This window comes from Podarcis melisellensis, assembly GCF_964234715.1.
Source record: "Podarcis melisellensis genome assembly, chromosome: 1".
NCBI classification, from domain to species: domain Eukaryota; kingdom Metazoa; phylum Chordata; class Lepidosauria; order Squamata; family Lacertidae; genus Podarcis; species Podarcis melisellensis.
Genome location: NC_138528.1, coordinates 29247029 through 29269611, shown reverse-complemented (window position 1 = coordinate 29269611; position 22583 = coordinate 29247029). Strand labels below are relative to the sequence as shown.

General features: G+C 43.6%; 1 protein-coding gene and 1 long non-coding RNA gene across 7 annotated transcripts; both read right to left on the bottom strand.

Annotated features, from left to right (window-relative positions):
- Positions 1-76: 76 nt before the first annotated feature.
- Positions 77-15715, bottom strand: LOC309370217 (RING finger protein B-like). Of its 6 annotated transcripts, none has more exons than XM_081911746.1 (13): positions 14802-15713; positions 13148-13324; positions 12687-12795; positions 11352-11453; positions 9548-9776; positions 8706-8729; positions 7583-7705; positions 7095-7282; positions 6208-6407; positions 4024-4115; positions 3100-3154; positions 1557-1654; positions 77-1415 (listed from the first exon to the last, which is right to left on the bottom strand). In XM_081911746.1, the coding sequence occupies exons 1-13, from the start codon at positions 15008-15010 to the stop codon at positions 1231-1233; spliced, it is 1791 nt and encodes a 596-aa protein (XP_081767872.1). In that variant the 5' UTR covers positions 15011-15713; the 3' UTR covers positions 77-1230. The 6 variants fall into 6 exon arrangements, 4 of the variants coding, with proteins under 4 accessions (XP_081767872.1, XP_081767870.1, XP_081767871.1 ...); XM_081911744.1 differs by having other exon boundaries at positions 77-1472; positions 14802-15711; XM_081911745.1 differs by having other exon boundaries at positions 77-1472; positions 12687-12792; positions 14802-15711.
- A 925-nt stretch (positions 15716-16640) lies between these two features.
- Positions 16641-17911, bottom strand: LOC309373330. Its single transcript, XR_014169976.1, has 2 exons — positions 17593-17911; positions 16641-16781 (listed from the first exon to the last, which is right to left on the bottom strand). It is a non-coding gene; the product is annotated as an uncharacterized lncRNA (long non-coding RNA).
- Between the last annotated feature and the right edge of the window lie 4672 nt (positions 17912-22583).

The following is a 22583-nucleotide window of genomic DNA, read 5'->3' as shown; positions in this document are numbered from 1 at the left end:
TGTTATACTCTAGGTGGCAAAGGTACCATTCTGCTGGCTGGACTGCACAAAAATTTAGACAAAACAGCAGCTTAGTAGCACCCCAGGCAGCAAGCAAGCAAGCTTTTTTTTCTGTCCAAAGGCCTAAATCATAAATCCCATTTATTTATGTTGTAGAAGGAAATGGAAAAGCCTTCTGCATAGGAGACAGCTGCTAAGATGCATAATTGCGGAGAGATCTATGGGATCAGGGCTGCCAGATTGGGGGCTAAAGTAGTGCCTGCCAGCCAAATTAAGCCCACGGCCACAGCATCTCAACAGAGCAAAGTAGGTATGGTGAAAATGGGAGTTGGTGCAATACACTGGAAGGATCTAGGCATCTTCTGAATCTCACAGAGGCTGAAGTTTTTCCTATGAGAGGTCAGAACACACTTCTTTGAAGCATTAATTAGGAGTGTGTATACTTTGTACTTTTAAAAAAAAGTAATTCTACAGCAAGAAAGAGACGGATTACGTGTGTATAAATTAAATGTGTGTAATTTAGGAGGTTCTGGGAATGCGATTGCTTCTCTCCATGCCTCCAGCAAAGTTTCATAGCATAAATAGAACAAAGACAGATTCTTTTTATCACAACTCTTCTGCATGCTTTATTACACAATTTGGGTTTGGATTATAACTTTTTTGCTGAGGAGGTGGGGCTTGGTCAAACTGACAGGGGACAGAGGATTAAAAACAGGAACATAATAGAATGGGAAGAAACAGGAGCAAGAAGGAAAGGTATAGAAATGCATTGGTATAATCTAGATCCAGCTGTCAAATATCTGAAGCCCAGCCTATATGCCCTATAGTTTATAAACATCCCACAGTATTTGTTCATTCATTTTCAGGGTACTTTCCTCTCCACTAGCTGAGGCACTATTACATCCAAGACTGACTGATTAGGGCATGTCATAGAATATGGGGTTTGAGAGCAGCAACAGTGAGGGATGGGGGAGATTACACTGAAGTGACAGAGTGCAAAAATGCAAATACTAAAGTAAAAACCCTCTGCCTGATCTCCTGAAAACCCACTTTGTTTCTCCTACATGAGATGAAACCAGCAGGAAGATCAGCAAAGTATTCAGAGAGGGGTGATGTTGTTTTCACAACCTCTGTTCGCACTGGCAGTCTTGTACCCATCCACTTGTACTCTTCCAATATTCAGTCTTTCTGATCTTGCCTTCTTGGTCCAGACACAGGACTCCCAATGACTCAAGCAGGGTCCAGAGAAGACCTCGTCACCTCGAGGTCCAGCTGCAGCTTGCTTGTACTATTGTAGAACTTGCCAGCACGGTCTGACCCCCCGAAGACCAGAACCGTGCACACATTGTGCTTGCCCTGGTTCTCCTTATCTGCATCCGTCTGGGGGGCATAAGTCAAGTTGAGCAGTGTGTGGCCTGCCCGGGGCACAGAGCAAAGGTCACTATGCTTGACTGCACTCCAAGTCAAGGTATCTGCAATGGGAAAGGGTTAACGGGTGGTAGCAAACCTCCACATCTTGAGTGAGTACTGGTAGCAAAAGCGCCGCAAGGACTTACCAAGATGGAATGTGAATGCATCCCGAAAGGCTCCTCTGACACCACAGCCTCCGCTTATCAGCACTTTCTGATCAGACACTGGAATGGCCGCATGGAAACTGGAAGCAGAAGATGGATTCTTAAGGATCAGAATAAAGCGAAAGTGAGAGCTTGTACCCAGTTGCTCACTTCCTGCCTGGCCATGTAGGGTCATCGTCTCGCCCACCCAGCTAATATGCCCCCCAATGCCCCAGTCTGGCTCTCCCATTTTCTTCAAATGTATTGTGTAGCCACCACCAACTTCTATGGACTTATCAGGAGTCCATAACATCACATCATCCACTTGCATGATCATAAGGCAACATCACGGCCAGGACCAGGCCATCTTGATGCAGCAGGTAACGATAGTGGAAGGTGAGGAGGAAAAGGCTAGGGTGTGTCTGGTGTAACTTACATGGGATATTTTTTTTTGAAAGCAGAAGGCTCATCTCTATCCCCAACTCTGTTTTACTCAAACTTGCAACTCTGCTCTACTCAAACTTGGTCCATCTCTGTACAAATTCTGATTTGTTCCGCATTTTTCAGAGGAAATATCATCCGTGCAAAAATGTTTAGAGCTTTTTAAAAAGTGATCTCACCCAAAAAAGAACTGTTCACTCTTATGAGGTAATGTGAGGACTGCCTTTTAACCTCCCCACACTCCTACTTTCAGGTTGGGTTAACAGCTGCTTGGAGCAGCTACAACACTTGAAGAGTCCTCCCTGCCAATCCACTCCTTAAAGAGCTACCAGCTGCTTGAAGCTGGAGGCAAGTGTAAGCTTTGCCTCTGGGTCATCATGTGATGCAGTGATGAGTTTCTCACATCAAATACTGTGAAGAGAAAAAGGTGGTTGCTACCATAGATCACCTGCCTAGGAGCTTAGATATAGGCAGGTGTATCAACAGCTTGAAGGTTTCACCCATTAAATCAGGGATGTGAGAGCCAGTGTGGTGTAGTGGTTAAGAGCGGTAGTCTCGTAATCTGGGGAACCGGGTTCGCATCTCCGCTCCTCCACAGGCAGCTGCTGGGTGACCTTGGGCCGGTCACACTTCTTTGAAGTCTCTCAGCCCCACTCACCTCACAGAGTGTTTGTTGTGGGGGAGGAAGGGAAAGGAGAATGTTAGCCGCTTTGAGACTCCTTAAAGGGGGTGAAAGGCGGGATATCAAATCCAAACTCTTCTTCTTCTTCCCGATATTGTTGGGTTCCAGCTCCCATCATCCCTGATCATTAACCAAGCTAGCTGGGGGCTGATGGGAGCTGGAGTGCAGCAGCACCAGGAGTGGGAAGGGATACAGGCTCCAAGTTTCTGCAGTAAAATTATCAATGATTGATTTCCTCTTGTCAACTAACAGGCTTCTGAGAAGAACAGCACACGCAAGTTTAAAGCTCTGCCTTTTTCTAGCCCAGGCTCCAGGGATGCCAACTCATGACTGACAGCAGCCCTTCAAACATGCACCTCAGACCCCTTTCCATTACAATCACTAGCATTGTTCATGCAAGAGAGCCCCATAACCAGCTCTTACCTGCGAGCTGAAGGTTGTCCAGAGAGAAAAGGAACTGAAATGTACTCCATGAAACCTGAAGGCACATGGGGAAAAGTGGAAGATTTCAGATTCAACAAACGTCTTGGGGGGAAATAAAATTTGTGGGACCTTAAAAACACTGAACATTACTACAGCAGAAGCTTTTGTGGGCTAGAGTTGGCTTCATCAGACTAAGGAGGAATGTAAACAATGGTATCAATTTGTAAAGAAATGCATTTTATTCACTTCCTCTCCAGTCACACGCCCACAATAACTTTGTTACACTTCAAGGTGCTACAGGGTTTTGTTGTTTTTGCTGAAATAGACTTCACACAGCTTCCTCTCTGGTTGGGAATTGCAGCAGCTTATTTAATAAGTTACAGGGAACCAGGCAGAGGGCCTTCTCGGTAGTGGCACCCTCCCTGTGGAACGCCCTCCCACCAGATGTCAAAGAGAACAACAACTATCAGACTTTTAGAAGACATCTGAAGGCAGCCCTATTTAGGGAAGCTTTTAATGTTTGATGTATTAGAGGATTTTAATATTTTTTTGGAAGCTGCCCAGAGTGGCTGGGGAAGCCCAGCCAGATGGGCGGGGTACAAATAATAAATTTATTATTACTATTATTATTATTAATGATAATAATAATAATAATATAATGCAGAGATGTCTGTAACTGCATCTGGCCATAAATCTGGTTGCAGCACCAGTAATCTTACAATGGCCAGTGAGGGGTCATTTTTGATCCATTCTCCAAAAGGGTTTAAGGCAAAGTCGCTGTTTGCTAGCATGAGTCTTTCCTCACAGCAGTGTGCAATATATACCAACTTCTGACATCTCCCGCCTCAAGGGATTCCTTTAACCTCACCAGGCGGTGGACTTCAACTCTATCCAAACTGAGAGAGGGAATGGCAAAGTTCTTACCCAGATCTAGGATGTGTGTGTCGTTCAGGTAGAAGGAAGTCTTCTGGCCCCCAAATATGATCAGTTTGTTCCTCAGCAGAGTAGCTGAATGGCTTTGAGAAAGCAAGGAAAGACAGTGAACAAGGAAAACGTAGGAAAATGAAACAGTCCCTGCAACTTCTATAGCTAGAAATTCACTTATGTCTTACATTTTTGAATGATTTTTCCTAACTTCAGTCAATCTCAGTGGCCATTCTGGGGCATCCACAGGGGCTGTATATGAGTAGCTCCATCATTCCCAAAGATAGCAAGGCATTTGGGTGGAAAGAGGCCGAAAGTTTGGCCAGCTCCAAATTATGGTGTTCCAATATCCAAGAAACAAATTATGGTGTTCCAATATCCAAGAGCCACTTTCAAAACTAAAGTTTTAATATGAGACATCAGCTGCATTAAGCCTTTCGGTAGCAGCAGAAGAATAAAATGTGTGAGTTGGTTTTAGATGTAATAATGTTTATGCTGTAATTTTTAAAAAAAATCTCTATTGACATAAGCTGGCCTGCAACCTTAGGCTGTGTTCACACTCCAGTTTACTGTCCATTCACTGAATTTCCGGTGCTGGTTTATAATCTGTGTTCACATGATGTTATCCAAAATGCATTATGTATCTTGTACTTTGTTATAAGATACTACTGTTTGATGTATTGTTTCTCAAACCAGCTTCACATGATTGGAATCCTTATGCCTCTTGTCTTTGGCAAAGGTGTGAAAGCATCCCTGTGGGAAACCACTGAAATCTATGGCAGTAATGTGAACACAGCCCTAGAGTGGAGGGCAGGATATAACCCCCTCAAAAAAAGACATACATAAACATAATGTAATGTAATGTGAACCATGGAACACAAAAGGTTTTTTTAGAGAAATGCATCAAGTAAAAACAGGTTTTACAGCACTGCCGGAGTAGATTCCCCAAGTTTTTATCTAGATTAAGAAAAAACTCATTAACTCATCAGAAGTGATAGAATTTCCCCCATTTGCTAAAGTTAAAAGTTTTATTTAAGCAGCGTATTAGGGAATGTGTAATTTGGTCCGGAGACCTATAGATCCAACTCCTAAGCTGATCTCTGCAAAATGAGAAGAAGCTTCTATTAATTCCTTCTCTTGACCAGCAGGTTTTTGTGAATTCTCTGATTAAGAGAACTGAAAAGTCTTTAGCCAAAAGATATAAACTCCCATGCTGGAGGTAAGGAAAACTTCATCAAGATTTACACAGCTGTTATCAATATTAGTATATGAGCCTGGTCCTGAAACCTGCAAGGGGCACTCACTCCACTTGTGAAATGAGGCTCTCACACTTCTCTCCCATCTGTGACAGACCCCCTGCAAGCTGATCCTGAAACTGCATGCCCCCTCAGCATGCAGTAAAGTTATGCAGCCCACACAAGACACCTTGCATCCAAGCCATAGTCTTGCCTTCTACTGCAGAGTTTTAAAAATGGCATTGTAAGCTTCATTCTGGGAACAAGGGTGTGAGAGAATAATAATAATAATAATTTTTTTATATCCCGCCCTCCCCAGCCAAAGCCGGGCTCAGGGCGGCTAACAACAATAAAACAGTACAACAGTACAACACAACACTCTAAAATCATACATTATAAAATTAATTCAAATCAAACCAATGGCAACCATTGGGCCAGAGCTCCGCGAAGATTGCCGAAGGAGGGAGTCAGGCTGCGCCCTGGCCAAAGGCCAGGTGGAACAACTCTGTCTTGCAGGCCCTGCGGAAAGATGTCAAGTCCCGCAGGGCCCTAGTCTCTTGTGACAGAGTGTTCCACCAGATCGGGGCCACAGCTGAAAAAGCCCTGGCTCTAGTTGAGAATAAAACACTCCCAAGGAATTCCAGGCAGAGAGGATGTCTGAATGGACTTAGCATGTGAACAAGATGGGAGGTTTCTGAGGGGCCCTCAGTTTGAGGGGCGGAGTTTACACAGACTCCCTTGGCATCATAGCACTATCAAACAAAGTAAATACCCGCAGGAAAATGTACAAGTGTTTTCAAAGAAAGCACTAATTACGCTATTTCCAACCGCCAAGGATATAAAATAAAAATGAGAGCAATGAAGGAGTTGTCCAATATCACGCTTCAATGAGAAAAATCAAGAAATCAGCACTAAGCTGATTCTCCTCATTGAAGCAAAGAAGACTTACCCAAGCCTAGGCAAAGGCTTCTCCCCCTCAACAATGGGTTGATACCAGATCTCATATTCGGGGTTGAAAACAAAGAGTGTGTTGCTGCAAGCTCCCATCTCCAGGGATGACATTTTAGGGAAAGCTCCTCCGAAGACAAATAGCTCCTTTCGGTAGATGGTTGCACTATGGTAAGCCAGGGTTGGCACTTTACCCTTAGCCTAAGGAAGAGATCACCGGTCACTGTACAAGCTTGGCATTTTAGACTGACTTAGCATCAGCACCACAGACAGCTCTGTTGTTGGCAGCATCAATGAACACGATTCCTCCCCTTTCCAATGCCTTACTAATAGACCTGACAGCAGCTGCCTCAATCACTCCCCATCGGAGCTGTGATCCACCAGTCTCTTACATGGAGGGGAGGTCCCTACAGAAGTGGGGAAGACTCAGGGATAAAGACACCTTCTCAGATGGTCTGCTCTTTTTTTAAGATTCTAAATTCTTGAGCATGGGTAGGCAAACCAAGGCCCGGGGGCCAGATCCGGCCCAATTGCCTTCTAAATCCGGCCGGCAGACGGTCGAGGAATCAGCGTGTTTTTACATGAGTAGAATGTGTCCTTTTATTTAAAATTCATCTCAGGGTTATTTGTGGGGCATAGGAATTCGTTTATTATTCCCCCCCCAAAAAAATATAGTCCAGCCCCCCATGAAGTCTGAGGGACAGTGGACCAGACCCCGCTGAAAAAGTTTGCTGACTGCTGTTCTTGAGGTTTGGGGAGTGTATGTTTTAAATTCCACATATTACATTGTTGTAAATCACATTGGTGAAAACCGGGACGCAATTTAAAAACAAATAAAGGAATAGATGTCTCTTTGTTGCTCAAAGCTTTGTTCCTCTTGCGACTCACAGACACATGAAGCCACTTCCAAGACGCTGTGTCTAGAACATGGATGTTGCTGTAGCGCTTTGCCTCTCTCATACCCCCGAAGATATAAATGCGCTTGGTCTCTGGGTCATATGTGGCACTGTGGCCCCTTGAACACTGTGGCATGGAACCTGGTGCCGGGAGATCCATGGGGAACCAGAAGTCATTGTCTGCGAAATCAGCAACAGAAGTGAAGACTCAAGATGTGCAAGAGGGTGGGGGGAAAGTTGCAGAAAGTAGTCGCCAACATGCTAAAAGCTGAGAGCTGGCTTCCCTGCTAACCAGAACACAAGTAGTGTGCAAAGAAAGTTAAATCCAGCCACTTTCAAGTTCAGATCACCAGGCATGGCAGACACTCCTTTAAGAACTACTATACCCATATAGGAAAAACCTACTGCAATTCAGTTTCCCTCTGATCGGTTGCAGACAGTGTCAACATGTACATCACTGCAAGCAAAGAAGCATCTCACCAATTTCCAGTTTCCACAGGGCATCTTGGCAAAATTGTTGATTAGTTCCTTCGCCACCAATCAGAACAGCAGTTTCAGGGTCACTCAGGCACATGGCATGACACCACCGAGGGCTTGGACACACTACAGAGAGATGCAGGAGTGGAGACAGAAGAAACATACCACAGAATCCATCTCATTTCATTGTGGGAGGGTCATTTGGGAGAACTTCCTCCTGAAACCTACAACATGACTGATTCTGGCTGTTTCCATGCTACCCTTAATGTGGAACTGCCACTGTTCGTTCACTCACTTTTTACAGGGCTTCTAAAGGACATCATCAAATCAATACCCTCCAGTGCTTTCTCTTGTTCCTCAAACCACAGAAAATCCTGTGCAAACTCCACATATGTAGATGGTCTTAAAACTAATCTTCCGCTTTTCCTAGAGCTGCAGTTTAGGTACATCAGCGACATTGCAGGTAAATGAAGCTATAGCCATGCCAGCACCATTACCTTTTACGGTCAAGCACCATTTCACCATTTTTCTATTCTATCTTTTAATTAACACCCATGCTCTTTGGGCTACTTTTCTTCAACTTTTTAAAGGAATTCTTGGAAGTAATTACCAAATTGCTCTTTAAAACAATAAACTCTAGAATAACTGCTTTTTAAAAGGTGGCTCAGGTGTATTCTGTCTTTCCCACCCTAGGACTCTGGGTAGACTGAACATAGTGAGATGTCCACATACAAGAATTGATGGGTGAGATTCAACTCATGATTTCTGTCAATGTAAGCCTTGCACAAGGGTTTGTGCTTCCAGAATGAGGCTTCTCCCCCCCTCCCCCTACATGCCCCCCAAAATTGGCTCGAGGGGAGGTGGGTCAGGAGAACTTCCAGAACAGCACACAGGGAGAGGAGAGGGGGGATTGTTCCTTACAACAAGCTGAAATGCTTGCCCTGACAAAATGATCACCTTAGCACAACATGGAATTCCTCTCACTATACCCTCAAAACACAGGAAGTCAGTTGCAATGCCACATGTAGCTCACAGTGGAAGAGCAGTAACTGGGTATTACTAGGAGCTGCTGTTCTGGAAGCACTGAATGAATTCCAACAAATTGTTCAAGGAACAGGTATTTTACCTTGCAGCTCTTTAACTTCCAAGTCTGCAGAGAGAGAAAATGTTCCGAGAGATTACTATTCTCATGCAATGCTCTCTTCAAACTGATTTTCAGTGGGTCATGCATTTATATTGGAAAAAAAGAAAAGATGCTATTTCATCATAAGCAAAGAAGTTATGATCCTGTATCAGGCGAAATGTTTTAGAATGCACACTCAGTAATTTAACATGCATTTTTTGTGCACCGACGGCCAAACCACACATTAACATTGGTAATGCATTATTCCCACCCGACCCTCAAACTATAAATACCAGCAGTGAGGGAGACACTATCAGAATCAGGTCTGCAGCATGTAGTGGGATTAGCTCTTTCCTATCATGTTGTGGCTCTGATCAGCAGTCACCTGCTAAAGCCATTATTTGGCACAGGAAGGAACACCACCAATGCCAGTTTTTTGACTGCATGAAAATGATGACTGGCCAGGAAGTTAAAGAACAAATTGGAGGCTGTCTCCATAAGCTGCAAGCCCAAATGCAAACATCATTGGTATCATCAAGTATATAACTTTTTGTTAGGTATCTTCCCCAACTCCTATGTATCAGGACAAATTCATATAAATTAGAGCATTCTGAATGTGTGTTGACTAGATGTATGCAGGTTCTAGCATGTGCTGAAGTCTTGTATTTTACAACATCACTGGAAAGTTTCTGAAAAGGAGGCCAAGCTAGTAGGATAAGGGATGGGGGACTGGAATTGTGCATTCATGGGAGCACAAATACTCCTCCCTGTCCCAGAATACTATACAATTACAAGGCAATTTGGTCTCAGAAACTAGACATCACTCTTGCTATAGATTTACTAACCTTCAGATTCCTGCTGTCTGTTGGATGCCAGAAGTTCAAAGAGAACCCTCCTGGTCTTTAGGCGAGCTGAATTAGATGTACATGTTTTATTTCTGGCCTCCTCACAGTCCACCGATGCAGCAGTTGTTTCTGGAGCAGGAAGCATAAGCAGCGTTTCCATGGGTGGAGAGAACTCCTTCCTTTCAAGCACAGGCTCTTTAACAGGCATCACTGAACTCCCATTCTTAGACTGCTCCACAAAGAACAGAATTAGATCGGGATCAGAAAGCATTCGAACAAAACAAATGGGCCTAATGAAAAGGGCTCACTGAAGACATGCACTACAGACAACTCTAGTTTTCCCTGGGCTGCCCTAGACAAGGGGTAGCCAACGTGGTGTCTTCCAGATGTTGTAGACTACAATTCCTATCAGCCCTGACCATTGGCCATACTTGCTGGAACTGGAAGTTGTGCTGCCCAACATCTGAAGGGTCCCATATTGGCTATTCTTGCCCCATAAGCTTTGCTCCTGTTCTGTACAGTTTGAGAGTTTTCCCAAAGCATCTGGTAAACCACTGTTGGGAGCAGAAGGTATGGTCCAGCAGGGTTTCATCAAAGGCCCAAGCACTTATAGAATCATAGAACCCAACTCGCTCAATCTTCCTCATAAGGCTTGGTTTCCAGACTCTTGATCATCATGGTTGCCCTCCTCTGCATACATTCCAGCTTGTCTATAGCCTTCTTAAATTGTTACACCCAGAACTAGACACAGTATTCCAGGTGTGGTCTGACAAAGGCAGAATAGAGCGGTACTATTACTTCCCTTGATCCAGACACTCTACATTTGTTGAAGCAGCCCAGAATAGTATTAGTGGTTTTTTTGCTGCTGTATCACACTGTTGACTCATGTTCAGCTTGTGGTCTACCTAGATCCTTTTCACATGTACTACTGGCAAGCCAGGTGTCCCTCATTATATTTGTGCAGCTAATTATTCCTGCGTAAGTGTAGAACTTGATATTTGTCCCTACTGAAATTCATTTTCTTAGTTTGGGCCCTGTTCTCCAATCTATTAAGGTTAACTTGAATCCAGATTCTGTCTTCTGCAGCATTAGCTATCCCTTCAAGTTTGGCGTTAGCTGCAAATTTGTTGGGTCTGAAATGCCAAATGAAGTTTCCACTATGGAGTTTTGATCACATACACAATCTCTGAGCAATTGCTCTAAGTCTATGACCTGAAGCAGTCCTACAGATCACACAGAATATGGTAGCAGAAATCTGTAAGGAACCACTTCAAATTGTAGATGCAGATATATTTTTGCACACTTTCCCACACAAAGCAAAACACAAACATCCCTGCATATAGAGAATAGGCAGAAAGGTTTCATGTAGCCCTCTCTCTGATGTGGGGAATAGAATTACAGTGGTACCTCCGGTTACGAACTTAATTTGTTCTGGAGGTCTGTTCTTAACCCGAAACCGTTTTTAACATGAGGGGCACTTTCACTAATGGGGCCTCCTGCTGCCACCGCGCCACCGATGCGTGACTTCCGCTTGCATCCGGGGGCAAAGTTCACAACCAGGAGCATCTACTTCCGGGTTAGCGGAGCTCGTTACCCGAAGTGTTCGTAAGAAGGATGGTACATAACCTGAGGTTCCACTGTACTCTCTTCCTCTTCCCCATTCCCTCAGTAGGAATAACGCTTCCAGAATTCCATTACCTGTCTGTGTAACTTGTAGACTGGTTGTGGTCCTAGAGGTTAACAACAAGCAGTTAGGAGAATGGAGATAAAGCTACCAAAAGGAGGCTTCTATCTATAAACCTACCTCAGGTGGCTCATCCAATCGCTGACCTGTATCTTCTGGAAGGACAGGTGACTGATTAGGCTCTGTGGCCTGAAATGGGCGGGTGGGGGTGCTGTTGAGCAGCTAAGGAGGAGAGACACACACATCAGAACAACACTTGCAACTTGAGTCAAAAGGCAATGCACAGATGAGTAGTCCCCTACATTGGAGGCTTTTAAAGAGAGGGAGGTATGGTTTGAAGGATGTGACGGGCCGTGTAACAGGGTAGACTGAGTGGGCACCTATCTGTTCCCTCTTTGGGCCTCTCCCTCGGTCAGGCGGATCATGGTTGCCATAGCAGCAACCAGTATACCCCTGAGCCTGTCAGCGTTGCTATTAAATGCCAGGTTAGTCCATAATAAAATCTCCCTTATTCATAATTTAATTGTGGATGAGGAGGCCGACCTAGCTTGTATTATTGTACTAATTGGATAACTGGAATGTTCTGTACATGGGCTGCCTTTAAAATATGCTGGAAACTGAAAGATACGAACATATTTCATCCATGCTTTGTAGTCAGTTGCTTCCAACCAGTTTTCAGGCCCAAATCAAAGAGATGGGGAATCTCACATGTAGCTACTCAATCCGTGAGATTTGTTTGTTTATATCCATTTATAGGCTGCCCTTCATCATGTTGTTCTGTGGTAGTGGCTCAAAGGGCCATAATGAATGTGATAATGCGAAGTTCCAGAGATAGTTACATACAGCTCAATACAACAAGCAAACTATGTAACACACAAATACTACTAGGCAATAAATTAAACCTAATCAACAGCAGTCAGGAAATAGGAACACTGTAGTGTTCTACAGTAGGAAGGGTATTCTGAACTCATGAACTCATCCTGCAGCCCCCCAAACCTATGCAAAAGGTGCATTTTGACCCAGCGTTGATGTGTATATAATGATGAGGCCAGAAGGGGAGGGCATTCCACAGCCTGGGGGCCACCACAGAGAATGTCCTCTCATGCTACAAACTTGATAGGGTAGCAGAACTACCAGAGGTGCCTCTCCTGCAGATCTCAACAGCTGAACATGTCTACGAAGGAGTCACTCCTTCAGATACTTAGGGCCAATATTTGATGTTTTATTTATATTTTAGGCAAAGTATTTAAACTTTCAGGGCACATGGCCACCACAAAGCAGAATAATAGTTACACAGCATATCAATATTCATTAACAAGTGGCATTACAGGAATGGATACTTTTAAGACTTCCATTTTCATATCTATCTGTATATATGGTTTACGTTAAAAATGAATCCACATGGGTCTCAGTAGGCAGGGAATACAAAAATGACAAGATAGAAAACTTTCCTACCTGTTCCTCAACAGTCAAGAGAAGCTTAACAGGGTTACCATTCTCTTCCTGCTTTAACGAAGCCATCAAAACATCCACTCGCCAGTCACCTTCCCATACCAAACACCTGCTTGAGTAAAACACACAGATCACTATTTTCTTGCCCTGAGATAATTTTACTTTTATTTCAATACATTCTTAAGCTTTAAAGACTGTCCATAGCAGAACAAATGGATTTGGTAGGTTGCAATAGCACAACATCCTCATGACAGCTACTGTAACTAATAGCATGTTGATCCCTGAAGTCTTGAGTTCAGATCCAGACTTTGCTGGCCCTGGACACATTCCCTGTTTTTAAAATAAGGAATTTATTCCCTCTTACAGTTTTTAAAAGATCTTCCTCACAGTGTGTTTGGAAAGCACTTGGCATGCTAACAAGTATCAATACTGGCACCAAAATTCACTAATTATCTAGAATTTACCTTGCTTCAGGCCCCAGCTTGCCAATCTTTTGTGGCTTAACATTTGGATTCACTAATATTTCCACAATGATGCTTGTCTTCTGAGAATAGCGGCTCCAGTCACCCAAACCAAAGACCACCAGGTGTTTGGGCAGCGGAAGTGGTAAGTGAGTCTGGTAACATTTCTGACGGCATTTGCTTAGAAAGAGAAAATATATTAGTCTCAAAAGTGATAGTATGGAAGGAAATTGAGAAGTAAGGATTCATAGTGATGGGAAGCAAGAGGGGAAAAGACTGATGCTGTGTATGCACAATCATGGGTGTAGCCAGGAGGGGGCAGAGGGGACAGCTGCCCTCCTAAATCAAGTACAGTAAATAAATAAAAATACTTAACTCACCAATTGTGTTGCAGATAACTCTGTTCTGCCCCAACATAAAACCTGCCCCCCTAAAATAATTCCTGGCTATGCCCATGTGCACAATACCTTTAAAGGGCATTTGAAGCACATTTTCCCCTCAAATAATTAGGGGCACTGTAGTTAACTCTGAGAGGTAAATTACAGTGCCCACCCAGAATTCTTTAAGGGGGAAATGTGCTTTAAAGGTGTAATAGCACGTATTCAGCAAAGGGATCCCTTCTCACTTATTCCCTAAAAGAAGCAAGAGGGATTGACAACCTGTTTTGAAATTTTGGAACTATATTTCTCGGACGGAAGGGACCCAACTGAGGGCATTTACAAATGTGAGGCTCACACCGTGTGTAACCTGAATAGAAACCTTCATTATGTCAATTATGAACATTGCTTTTAAAGCGGCTTTCTTTGCATTATGTGCATGGGCTCCAGCAGTCCCCATTTACCAGGAGCAGTCTATATTCTCCAATAGATGCCCCCATTTTATATCTTGATGGTTTTGTGGATTCCTCTAACTTCCCTTCCATCTTGCTTCCCATAACTACCCATTCAGATACTAAACTGTTGAATTAGTTCTAATGTATGTTCTGTAACAAAGGCAGCCAGATGCATTGTGAGATTAGACGTTCTGTTGAATAAGTGGAAGTTAAAAGACCTAGACCCCTAAGGAGCTAAAAAGAAGGATATTAATTTTAAAGCGAATCAGTTTTCTAGTGCACAATGGATTCATAAACTAGTGCAAGAGAAGATACAGCAAAACGCATAAAGGAAGAACTGTTGATCAGCAATGAAGAGTTCTGCTGAAGCCTTGCTTTGGGTGGGAGAATTGGGATATTGCAGGTACGCACACACTTATTTTCATATGGTTAACGGTGAAAGGTTGCAAACATCCATGCCTATTTTAAGTGCTTGTCTGCTGGTCATGCAGAAATCGGCTTTTTGCAGCATGTAGATAAGCAACACCGCCTGCAAATGTCTGCCCATCAAGCTGCTGTTAAAGGCACACACCTACACTGGCTAGCTGAGAAGTTGGCAACCCTAACGCATCCAAAACGTTGCTAGTGGTTAGGCTCCCGGTGTGGCACAAGACTCTTCGCTGCTTTCATGGTTGCTGTTGGGTTTCACGTGCGAAAACACCGTATCATAAAAGTGACCCGTGGACCTGAGGCGCAGGCTTTTTCGCGCATAAATTTCCCTAAACCTTTGCCCGCTTTCACCCTCCTGGATGGCGGCAAAGGCGAGCCGCCGCGCGCAGGCCTCACCTACTGAGCTGCCGGGGCGGCTCGCGCAGAGACCAGAGGGCGTAGAAGTGGAGCTTGCCTTCCCGCCGGGAGAAATTCGCCCCTCCGCGGGGCTGCGGGACTAGGGCGGCCTCCCCCCGCTGCCAGAGGCCTCCGGGGGCCCAGCTCCATCGCCGGCGGGGCGTCCCCAAGCCATCCAGACTCAGGAAACTGGAAGCACCAGAGAGCATGGCAGAGGGAGCGGCGCTTTGAGGCCCCAAGGCGCCCACCCAGACACTACGGGCGACTCAGGGTGCCATAAGCTGCTCCTCGGTCCCAAGTCTGGGTAGGTCGACACGCGGCGGGCTTGGGTTGGGCGCGGGCACTCTGCAGCTGCTCAGAGGCGCTCTTTATTATAGCCTCGCATATTCCAGGGCGGAGCTTTTTGGTCTCAGCCAGTTTCCTGGTCCCTGTTTGATCAGTTTCAGGTGCGACAAGGCCGACGGTGGTTTATTTGCAAGGGGGTGGGGGTGGGGAGAAACACTTGGTGGTTTAAGGGGCAGGCTAGAAAGCTGGTGCAGTTCGGAAATATTTGACCCTCGACGCGGGTGGAGGGGGGCGCTTTTGAGGGCATAGGTATGGTTCCAGTTCTGAAGCCCGCACCACTGACATTTCTCCATGTATTGCAGCTGCTGCTGTATTTCTGATACAGGGGGAGCAAATAGTTGTCAGCCCTGGTTTTTAAAAAGAGAGGAATACTCTGAGCACCTGCACTTTCACATCCTGCAGAAATCAGCGTCAGACCTGGAAACTGTTTGCTGCTGCTCCTGCCCTATGGGTGGCCATGGGTGGGTAGGTGGAGATCCTGGGCTTTGGCCCCAAAGCCTAGCAGCATCTTGGGGCCAGAGCACAGACCATCCTAACTGCAAAATGAGAAGAAGCCTTGCCTTTCCCTCTCAAATTTTGTTTCCCACCACACCTGGGAAATCTCTCCACGCATAGGCAGTGACATCAGAACACACAAAACAAATGAAGAGTAATTCTGCCCACTGAAATGAGATGTGTCAATAAAGACATCTTATGTTCAGCTTTTGGAACGCTTTGCATATCAGACAGGCACCTTCTCTCTGAGCTTTTTGGTGCCTGCTAAAAACATTCTTCTTTCGCCAAGCCTTCTAAAATCTGTATCCCACTTGCTGTTCTGGATTTGAACTGATTTTATGTATGTGGTGTTGTTTTAAACTGTTTTCAATATTTATAGGGTTTTTAAAATTGTTTTTATATGCAATTCATTTTTTTATATGTCATTATAGTGCCTCGTGGGAAGCGATTGAGAAAGGAAATAGTTTGTATGTCACCCATTTATTTGAAAGTCCTATTGAACTCAATAGGATTTATTCTGAGCAAACATGTAGTTTGCACTGTGATGGTCTTGTTTCTGAAGAGCAGCTTATAAATTGACTGACAGTGAATTCCTCTGCAGATATATTAAGTTCAATGGGATCTTTTTTGGGGGGACGCCAGCAGCCCCAACCAGCGTTGGCTGGGGTTGATGGGAGTTATAGTCCAAAATATCTGGAGGGCACCAGGTTGGGGAAGATTAGTGTATCAAATTGCTGTCCAAATAAATATATAGTCTACCAGTTCCTGTTAAACAATGCACTGCAGTTAGGATTTCTTTTTTTATCAACTAAATAACCAGATTCTGTTTTCTAGGTTGCAACTCTAATTACAATTCCCATAGAGTAAGCCCCATTGAATTCAGTGAGGTTTACTTCTGAGTAAGTATGCATAAGGTTTCAATGTTACTGTTGAGTAGCAGAAAACAGGTGAGCCATTGCAGTTACTGACCAACCAGTGTGTTAGTAGGATTTAAAAAAAAAAAAAATTAGATCAAGTAGGTGAGACAGTTTTTAAGTAAGACATGCTCCTTATTGTCTCATGTATATTACTGTAGTTGTCATATGTGTTGATGGAGACTGTTTTTTTCTCAGCAGCATCAGCCCAGCAGGTCTTGGATGCCTGTGATGAAACCAATCCAAATACTTCAGAAATTTCTCAAATGTATTGTGCAATTCTCTTCTCAGAAATGCTTATCTTTTGAGACAGATGGCTACAGGCCACCTGAATCAAATGTATCTGTTAATGACACACCATTAGGTAATGACAGACCATTAGGAACAATTAAGCCATTTAAAATCTACTCACTGGGTTTCTTCTAATAAAGGTTCTAAAGTTGTTTCTGAACAAGAAATAAGGGAGCTTGAGTATTTATAACAATACTCAGACTGTTAAACCAACAAACATTTTTAAAAAATAGTATTAAAAGCATAAAATGTGAATATATGTCAACCTGCTTAATAAAACTCATTTAATTTAAATATGCATGACTGCACATTTGCAACATTTTAGGCAAAGCTTAGCTTTCTCAGGCCTAATACCTGAAGTCGAAGATGCAGGGAACCGGACTTGAATTCAAAACTCCTGTTTTGTATTAGGGTAGCCTTCTCAAAATGTGAACAAGGGTGTAACCCCCTGCTTCAAATAAGCTGCAAACAAGGAAACCACACCCAGCCGGAGGTTTCTCAGCATTTTCATTCTATAAGCTCTTGCTAAAAACAAACCAACCGCTCTTCGGTTTCCTAAGCGTTTTGCCTTACTGTGTGCTGGAGCTACTGTAGTAAAATGTTCCAGGTCAAGTCTCCAGCATCTCAAGGTAGCGCTGGAAATGTTCCTTGCCTGAAACCCTGGAGAGCTGCTATTTAGTATGGTGACAATAGTGAGCTAGATGGACTAATGTGCCTTTGTAGACAGCTCCTTAAAAGCTACTCACTTTGAGCCAATATCCATTTCTGTTGTGCAATGAAAAGAGTGTGGGGTGGAAGAGAAGGAAGGAGGGAAAGCCATCATATTTCTCCTGCTGATGTTCTCCAAGACGTGGCATCTATTAGCTGTACTTGAAAGCAAGACGAAAAGACCAAAAGTCACTTTGGAGATATGGCATGTTTGGTGGGCGACACAGTGTACTTCTATTAGAGAACATTTTGTGGCTTAACGTGAATGTTGAAATATTGTTTTACAACATTCAAAGCTTTATATGAGGCATAGGCTAACTCTGCCCTCCAGATGTTTTGGGACTACAGCTCCCATCATCCCTAGCTAACAGGACCAGTGGTCAGGGATGATGGGAGTTGTAGTCCCAAAAACATCTGGAGGGCCGGGTTTGCCTATGCCTGCTTTATGTATTCAGATATTGTCAACCACTCTTCATGTGGGCCCTTTCCTCCTTTCCTGGAGATTCCCTCAGCCTTTCACAGGCTTTGGTGGTCAGAAGCAGAAATCTGTGTAAGCCATGGTGCTGCCTGAGGCAAAGGGCAAGATAGCAGCCCCTCTCCCATGTACAGAAGTTGACTGGACTGGCAGCTGAATCTTACTTAAATGATGGTGACAGGATAATGTTTTCCAGTGCACTTCAAGGAAGCAGACTAGTTTAGCAGGTTTAGTTTAGTTTAGATGGCAAGTCTGTGGCACACAGAGTTTTGATTTCCAAATGAGGGGAATGGGAGGGTATGCTAGAGGGATTGCTTGAGGGCTTCTGCCACCTTCTGCCTAATGCTAGCACCATCCCTTCCTGTGAAAGCCTGTGCAAAATTATTCTTCTTTTTTGCCTATCATTTGTGTTATCCAACTAGAAACATGGATAATGGAGGCAAACACCAAAGGAAGTGAGGAGAAATGGCCTTTGGTTTTCTAGCCAATGCATCTGAACAACAGATGCAGGGGGTTGGACTAGAATGAACCTCGGGATCCCTTGCAACTCTACAGTTCTATGAACACTGGTCATGTCAGCACTGCAACATCTCACCCTTATGTGTTTGTCCCCAGTAATGTCCTCATTATTGCAGTTTCGTGCTTCAGGGCTATTTGTCCCTTGGAGGAAAAAACTACTTAAAGCAGAGCACACAATCAGAAGAGAACATTTATCCATGTTTTCGGATAATCAGCTTGGTATAGCTCCAGGCTGCCTCGTGATGCAAGTTTGTTCAGCTGCCTGTGCAAAACAAAAAAACCAAGAAAACCTCCACAATGAGGCTGTGTGCAATGAGGGTAACTTCCATTGGTATATAAAATGCCCACCACTGAAAGAAATTTGACTTCATATTCTAAATGAGCCAAAAGATCTGAATGCAGGCAAGATTTAAGTATTTGCTGTTTATTTAGCTCACACAACATGTTTCAAATCTAAGCCTACAAATATAGGCTAACACAATTATTTGCAAGGGGAGCATATTGTTAGAATCCGAGAGCCCTCTTAGCAGCAAGTACGTAAGTATCGCTTGTATATTTATTTTTAAGGCAAGGGATCTCTGCCCCCCCACTCCAGGCATCCTTTTAATTATGCATTCATTATTTTTGCTCAAGATGGTATGGAGGCAGTTATATACCATCTGCTTTAAATATGGTTTGCGGTGCAGCACGAGTGTCAGGGTGAAACTTTATTTTCTACATGGTGCATGTCCTGTAGCTTTCTACTGAAATCCTGCAATTGTTCCTACAACAAATATCCTGGGGGTTTTCAGTACTGATGTTTTGATTTGTTTTTTGCACTATGAATGCCCTTCCAGGCAGCAATAAAGCAGTAACCTTGGAGAAGCACTGAAGAGACAGAAGCGTAGTAAGTACCGGTAGCTCATTTGATAAATCCCCTTAGTTTTATCATATCATCAGTTGCTTCCTTATTGTCAGGGGGGTGTATATCATGGTCTTAAGAAACCTTCCCTAACTGGAGGATTATGAAAATTAACCACAATTGTTTGCATTTTCTCATCTTGCATCATGGCTTTTACTTGTGACTAGCAGAAGCAGGATCAGAAACTTAGGCAGGGCACTGAAGCCTTTCACTTCCTTCCCCATTACCACTCACACCCTAGAAATTCTGCTCAGTCCCTCTATCTGGCTTCTGAAAGGTCATTAGGCATTGCTGACATACTCCATTCTATGAATTGCGCCTCTATATTAAAAATAAGAAGAAGAAGATGCTGAATTTTGAACTAGTACAGTATAGTTGATAAAGAATTTTCACAGCTCCGTTTATCTTTCAGAGGTTTCCCTTTTAATCTCTTTGAAAGAACTGGTGGTGTAAGGCTGTGCACACTTTCAAAACAGTACAGATAAAAAGAATTGAATGCCATCATGTCAGCGTTTTTGGAATTTATTTGACAAAATTTATATACTGCTTGATTGTAATAAAACCTCTTAGGCAGCTTACAAGAATTAAAATAATCAATAAAAACCACATAAAAACAATTAAGAATACTAAAGATTAAAATTAGCAGTAGACATGTCAACATCTATGTGTCTAGATAGTCATGCCTAAATATTTTTTTTAAGTAGGTGTTGAAAAGAATATAGTGAAGGCACCTGCCTGATGTACATAGCTCCAAGTGAAGGTGCACCACACAAAAAGACTGATTTCTTATGAATGCAGAACAAATATTAGTTGGTACCTGTAACAGTGCCAGTTCCACAGATCAAAATGTCAAGTGGGCATATATGAGGTAAGGCAACAGGTCCCAAGCTGTCAAAGGCTTTATATACTAATAGTAACACCATGAACCTGGCCCAGTAACAAATTGGCAACAAGCGCAGACCTCTGAACAGCGGTGCTGTATGTTGATAGGGTCTTGCTCCTGTCAGCAACTGTGCTGCGGTATTCTACACTAACTGCAGTTTCCTGGTTAAGCGCACACGGAGTGCATTTGTTGCAGCAGGTAAAAGCCACTTCTAGCCACTGAGGCTACCTGGTCCTCCAGTGACAGAGCTAGTTCTCAGGGCACTGCATACCTACTCCTTCAGCAAGAGTGCAACCCCACCCAGGGCAAGCAATTAATCAATTTCTCAGGCACAGGAACCATTCACGCACATAACCTCTGTCTTGCCAGGATTCAAGGTCACCTTATTTCCCCTGTCATCCATCTCACCGCTGCATCCAGCCACCGGTCTGGGGCCCACACTTATGGCATGTGCACTAATCAGTACTTGGGCACCTTCAGAGTGACACTTGCACTGTAGCCTTCATCCCACTTCCTTCATAGCCTAAAGCTCCCCAGAATACTATGGAGCCATCTGGACCCCTCAGTGCTGGAAAGAACACTCGGGAGCAATTAAGGGGACCTTGAGTAGATGAGGTTAGGCAGAAATTAACTGTGTGAAGTAGAGCTCTGGCCATTTTTTAAAAAATGCACAAAGGGCCTCTGTAACAATAAGTGCTTAACTGTCTTACAGAAGTGAGACAGAACTTTATGAGCATATGAAGCGGCCATATACCAACTTGACACATCTGTTGTTCTTTGACAGGCAGTGGCTCCCCAAGGTTCCAGGAAGGAATTTCCTTTAGCTAGGATTCTTCGCCTTTGACTGGACGTAACCATCCAGGGGTCCTTTACCTTTACATTTACCTTAACTGAAGATAGCAGGAACTGAACCTGTGCCACTTTTCGCTTAGAAAAGAACTCAGACCAACACCCCCTTTACCTCTGCACTTCATTTTCTTCTTTCTTCACAGCAGCAAAGGAAAGAGGGAAGGCTGAGGCTGTATGATGAAAATGTTTATTGAAATATTTTTTGAAAAATGCAAACACACAAGTCACAGGTTTACTTCATGCAATGAAACATACATTAACCAAGTTCTACAACAGCAAACACACTAGAAAAACTTTATCTCGCCAGTACCGGAACATACGAGTCAGTGACATAGTTTAATAAAATATCTTCTCAATTTTAAGGGGGGTAGGAATGTTTGGGAGGATGTGAGCAGCATATTTGTGCACAAAAGTAATGATTAAGGAACAAAAATAATATCACATGGATCATAAATCACTGACAGAAATCCTACAAGCTACAGAAATGGTGTACCAAGGTGGCGTTCTGATTAGAGGGCATGTTGCAGCTTGAGGTTGATCACTCCAGATAGTCTGTTCCTTTTGTCTTAGCCACAATGTTTGAGTATAGGCTACTGTTAACACCTTGGAGTACGGTTTGCTATGTTCAATAAAGTTCAGCCTCTCTAGGTATCCTACAACTTGCCCAAGAGGCAGCCCATTGATGATTAGTGGTGAAACAGAGAGCAAGTGAGGCAACACCTTAGCTGGTTATACCAAGTTTGTTTAAAATGCTAAAAGGGAGCTTCTTAGAATTTTGACTCGGGCCTAGGCTTAAGGGTTCAAAGCAAAAACAACCATGGAAGGAATTCAGCACTGTGCTATTATGATCATTCCATCAGTGCAAGCATTTCTGCTTGCCAGATGAAACAACCTCCCTGCTTCTTCCCCTGCGTGCTATTATGTTGGGGAACATATGCAGGGAGAGGAGAGGAGAAAAGCTCTGTTGCACTAGCGCAACTTGTTGCACTGGGTCCTGTTGGCTGAACTGCTTATTTAAATCTGGCCCAAGTATTTCAACTACGTGTTTTAAAATGTACTTTATTTCAAAGCACAGCTCAGCTGACATCAAAATATAGGATCGTTTGTTTTATTTTTTTATTTCAACATCTACTAAGGAAGGAGAGGTTTGTGCAATTCAAAAGCTTACTTCCAGCAATTTGAACATAAGCTGGTCAAATATATCATCAACCCACTTGTTTTGTGATTTTAATTATTTCAGCCACGTCTCTCTTTTTCATTATTGCCCAGGCCCCAACACATCCCAGAGGGAACTGGACATGTGCTTCTTGAACAGCAGTCTCCCATTATGTTCTGCCATGCCACTAGGGTGGTAGTGGGGTCCTACATATTTGGGAGAAGCCATCAGTCTCTTGTCAGCTCA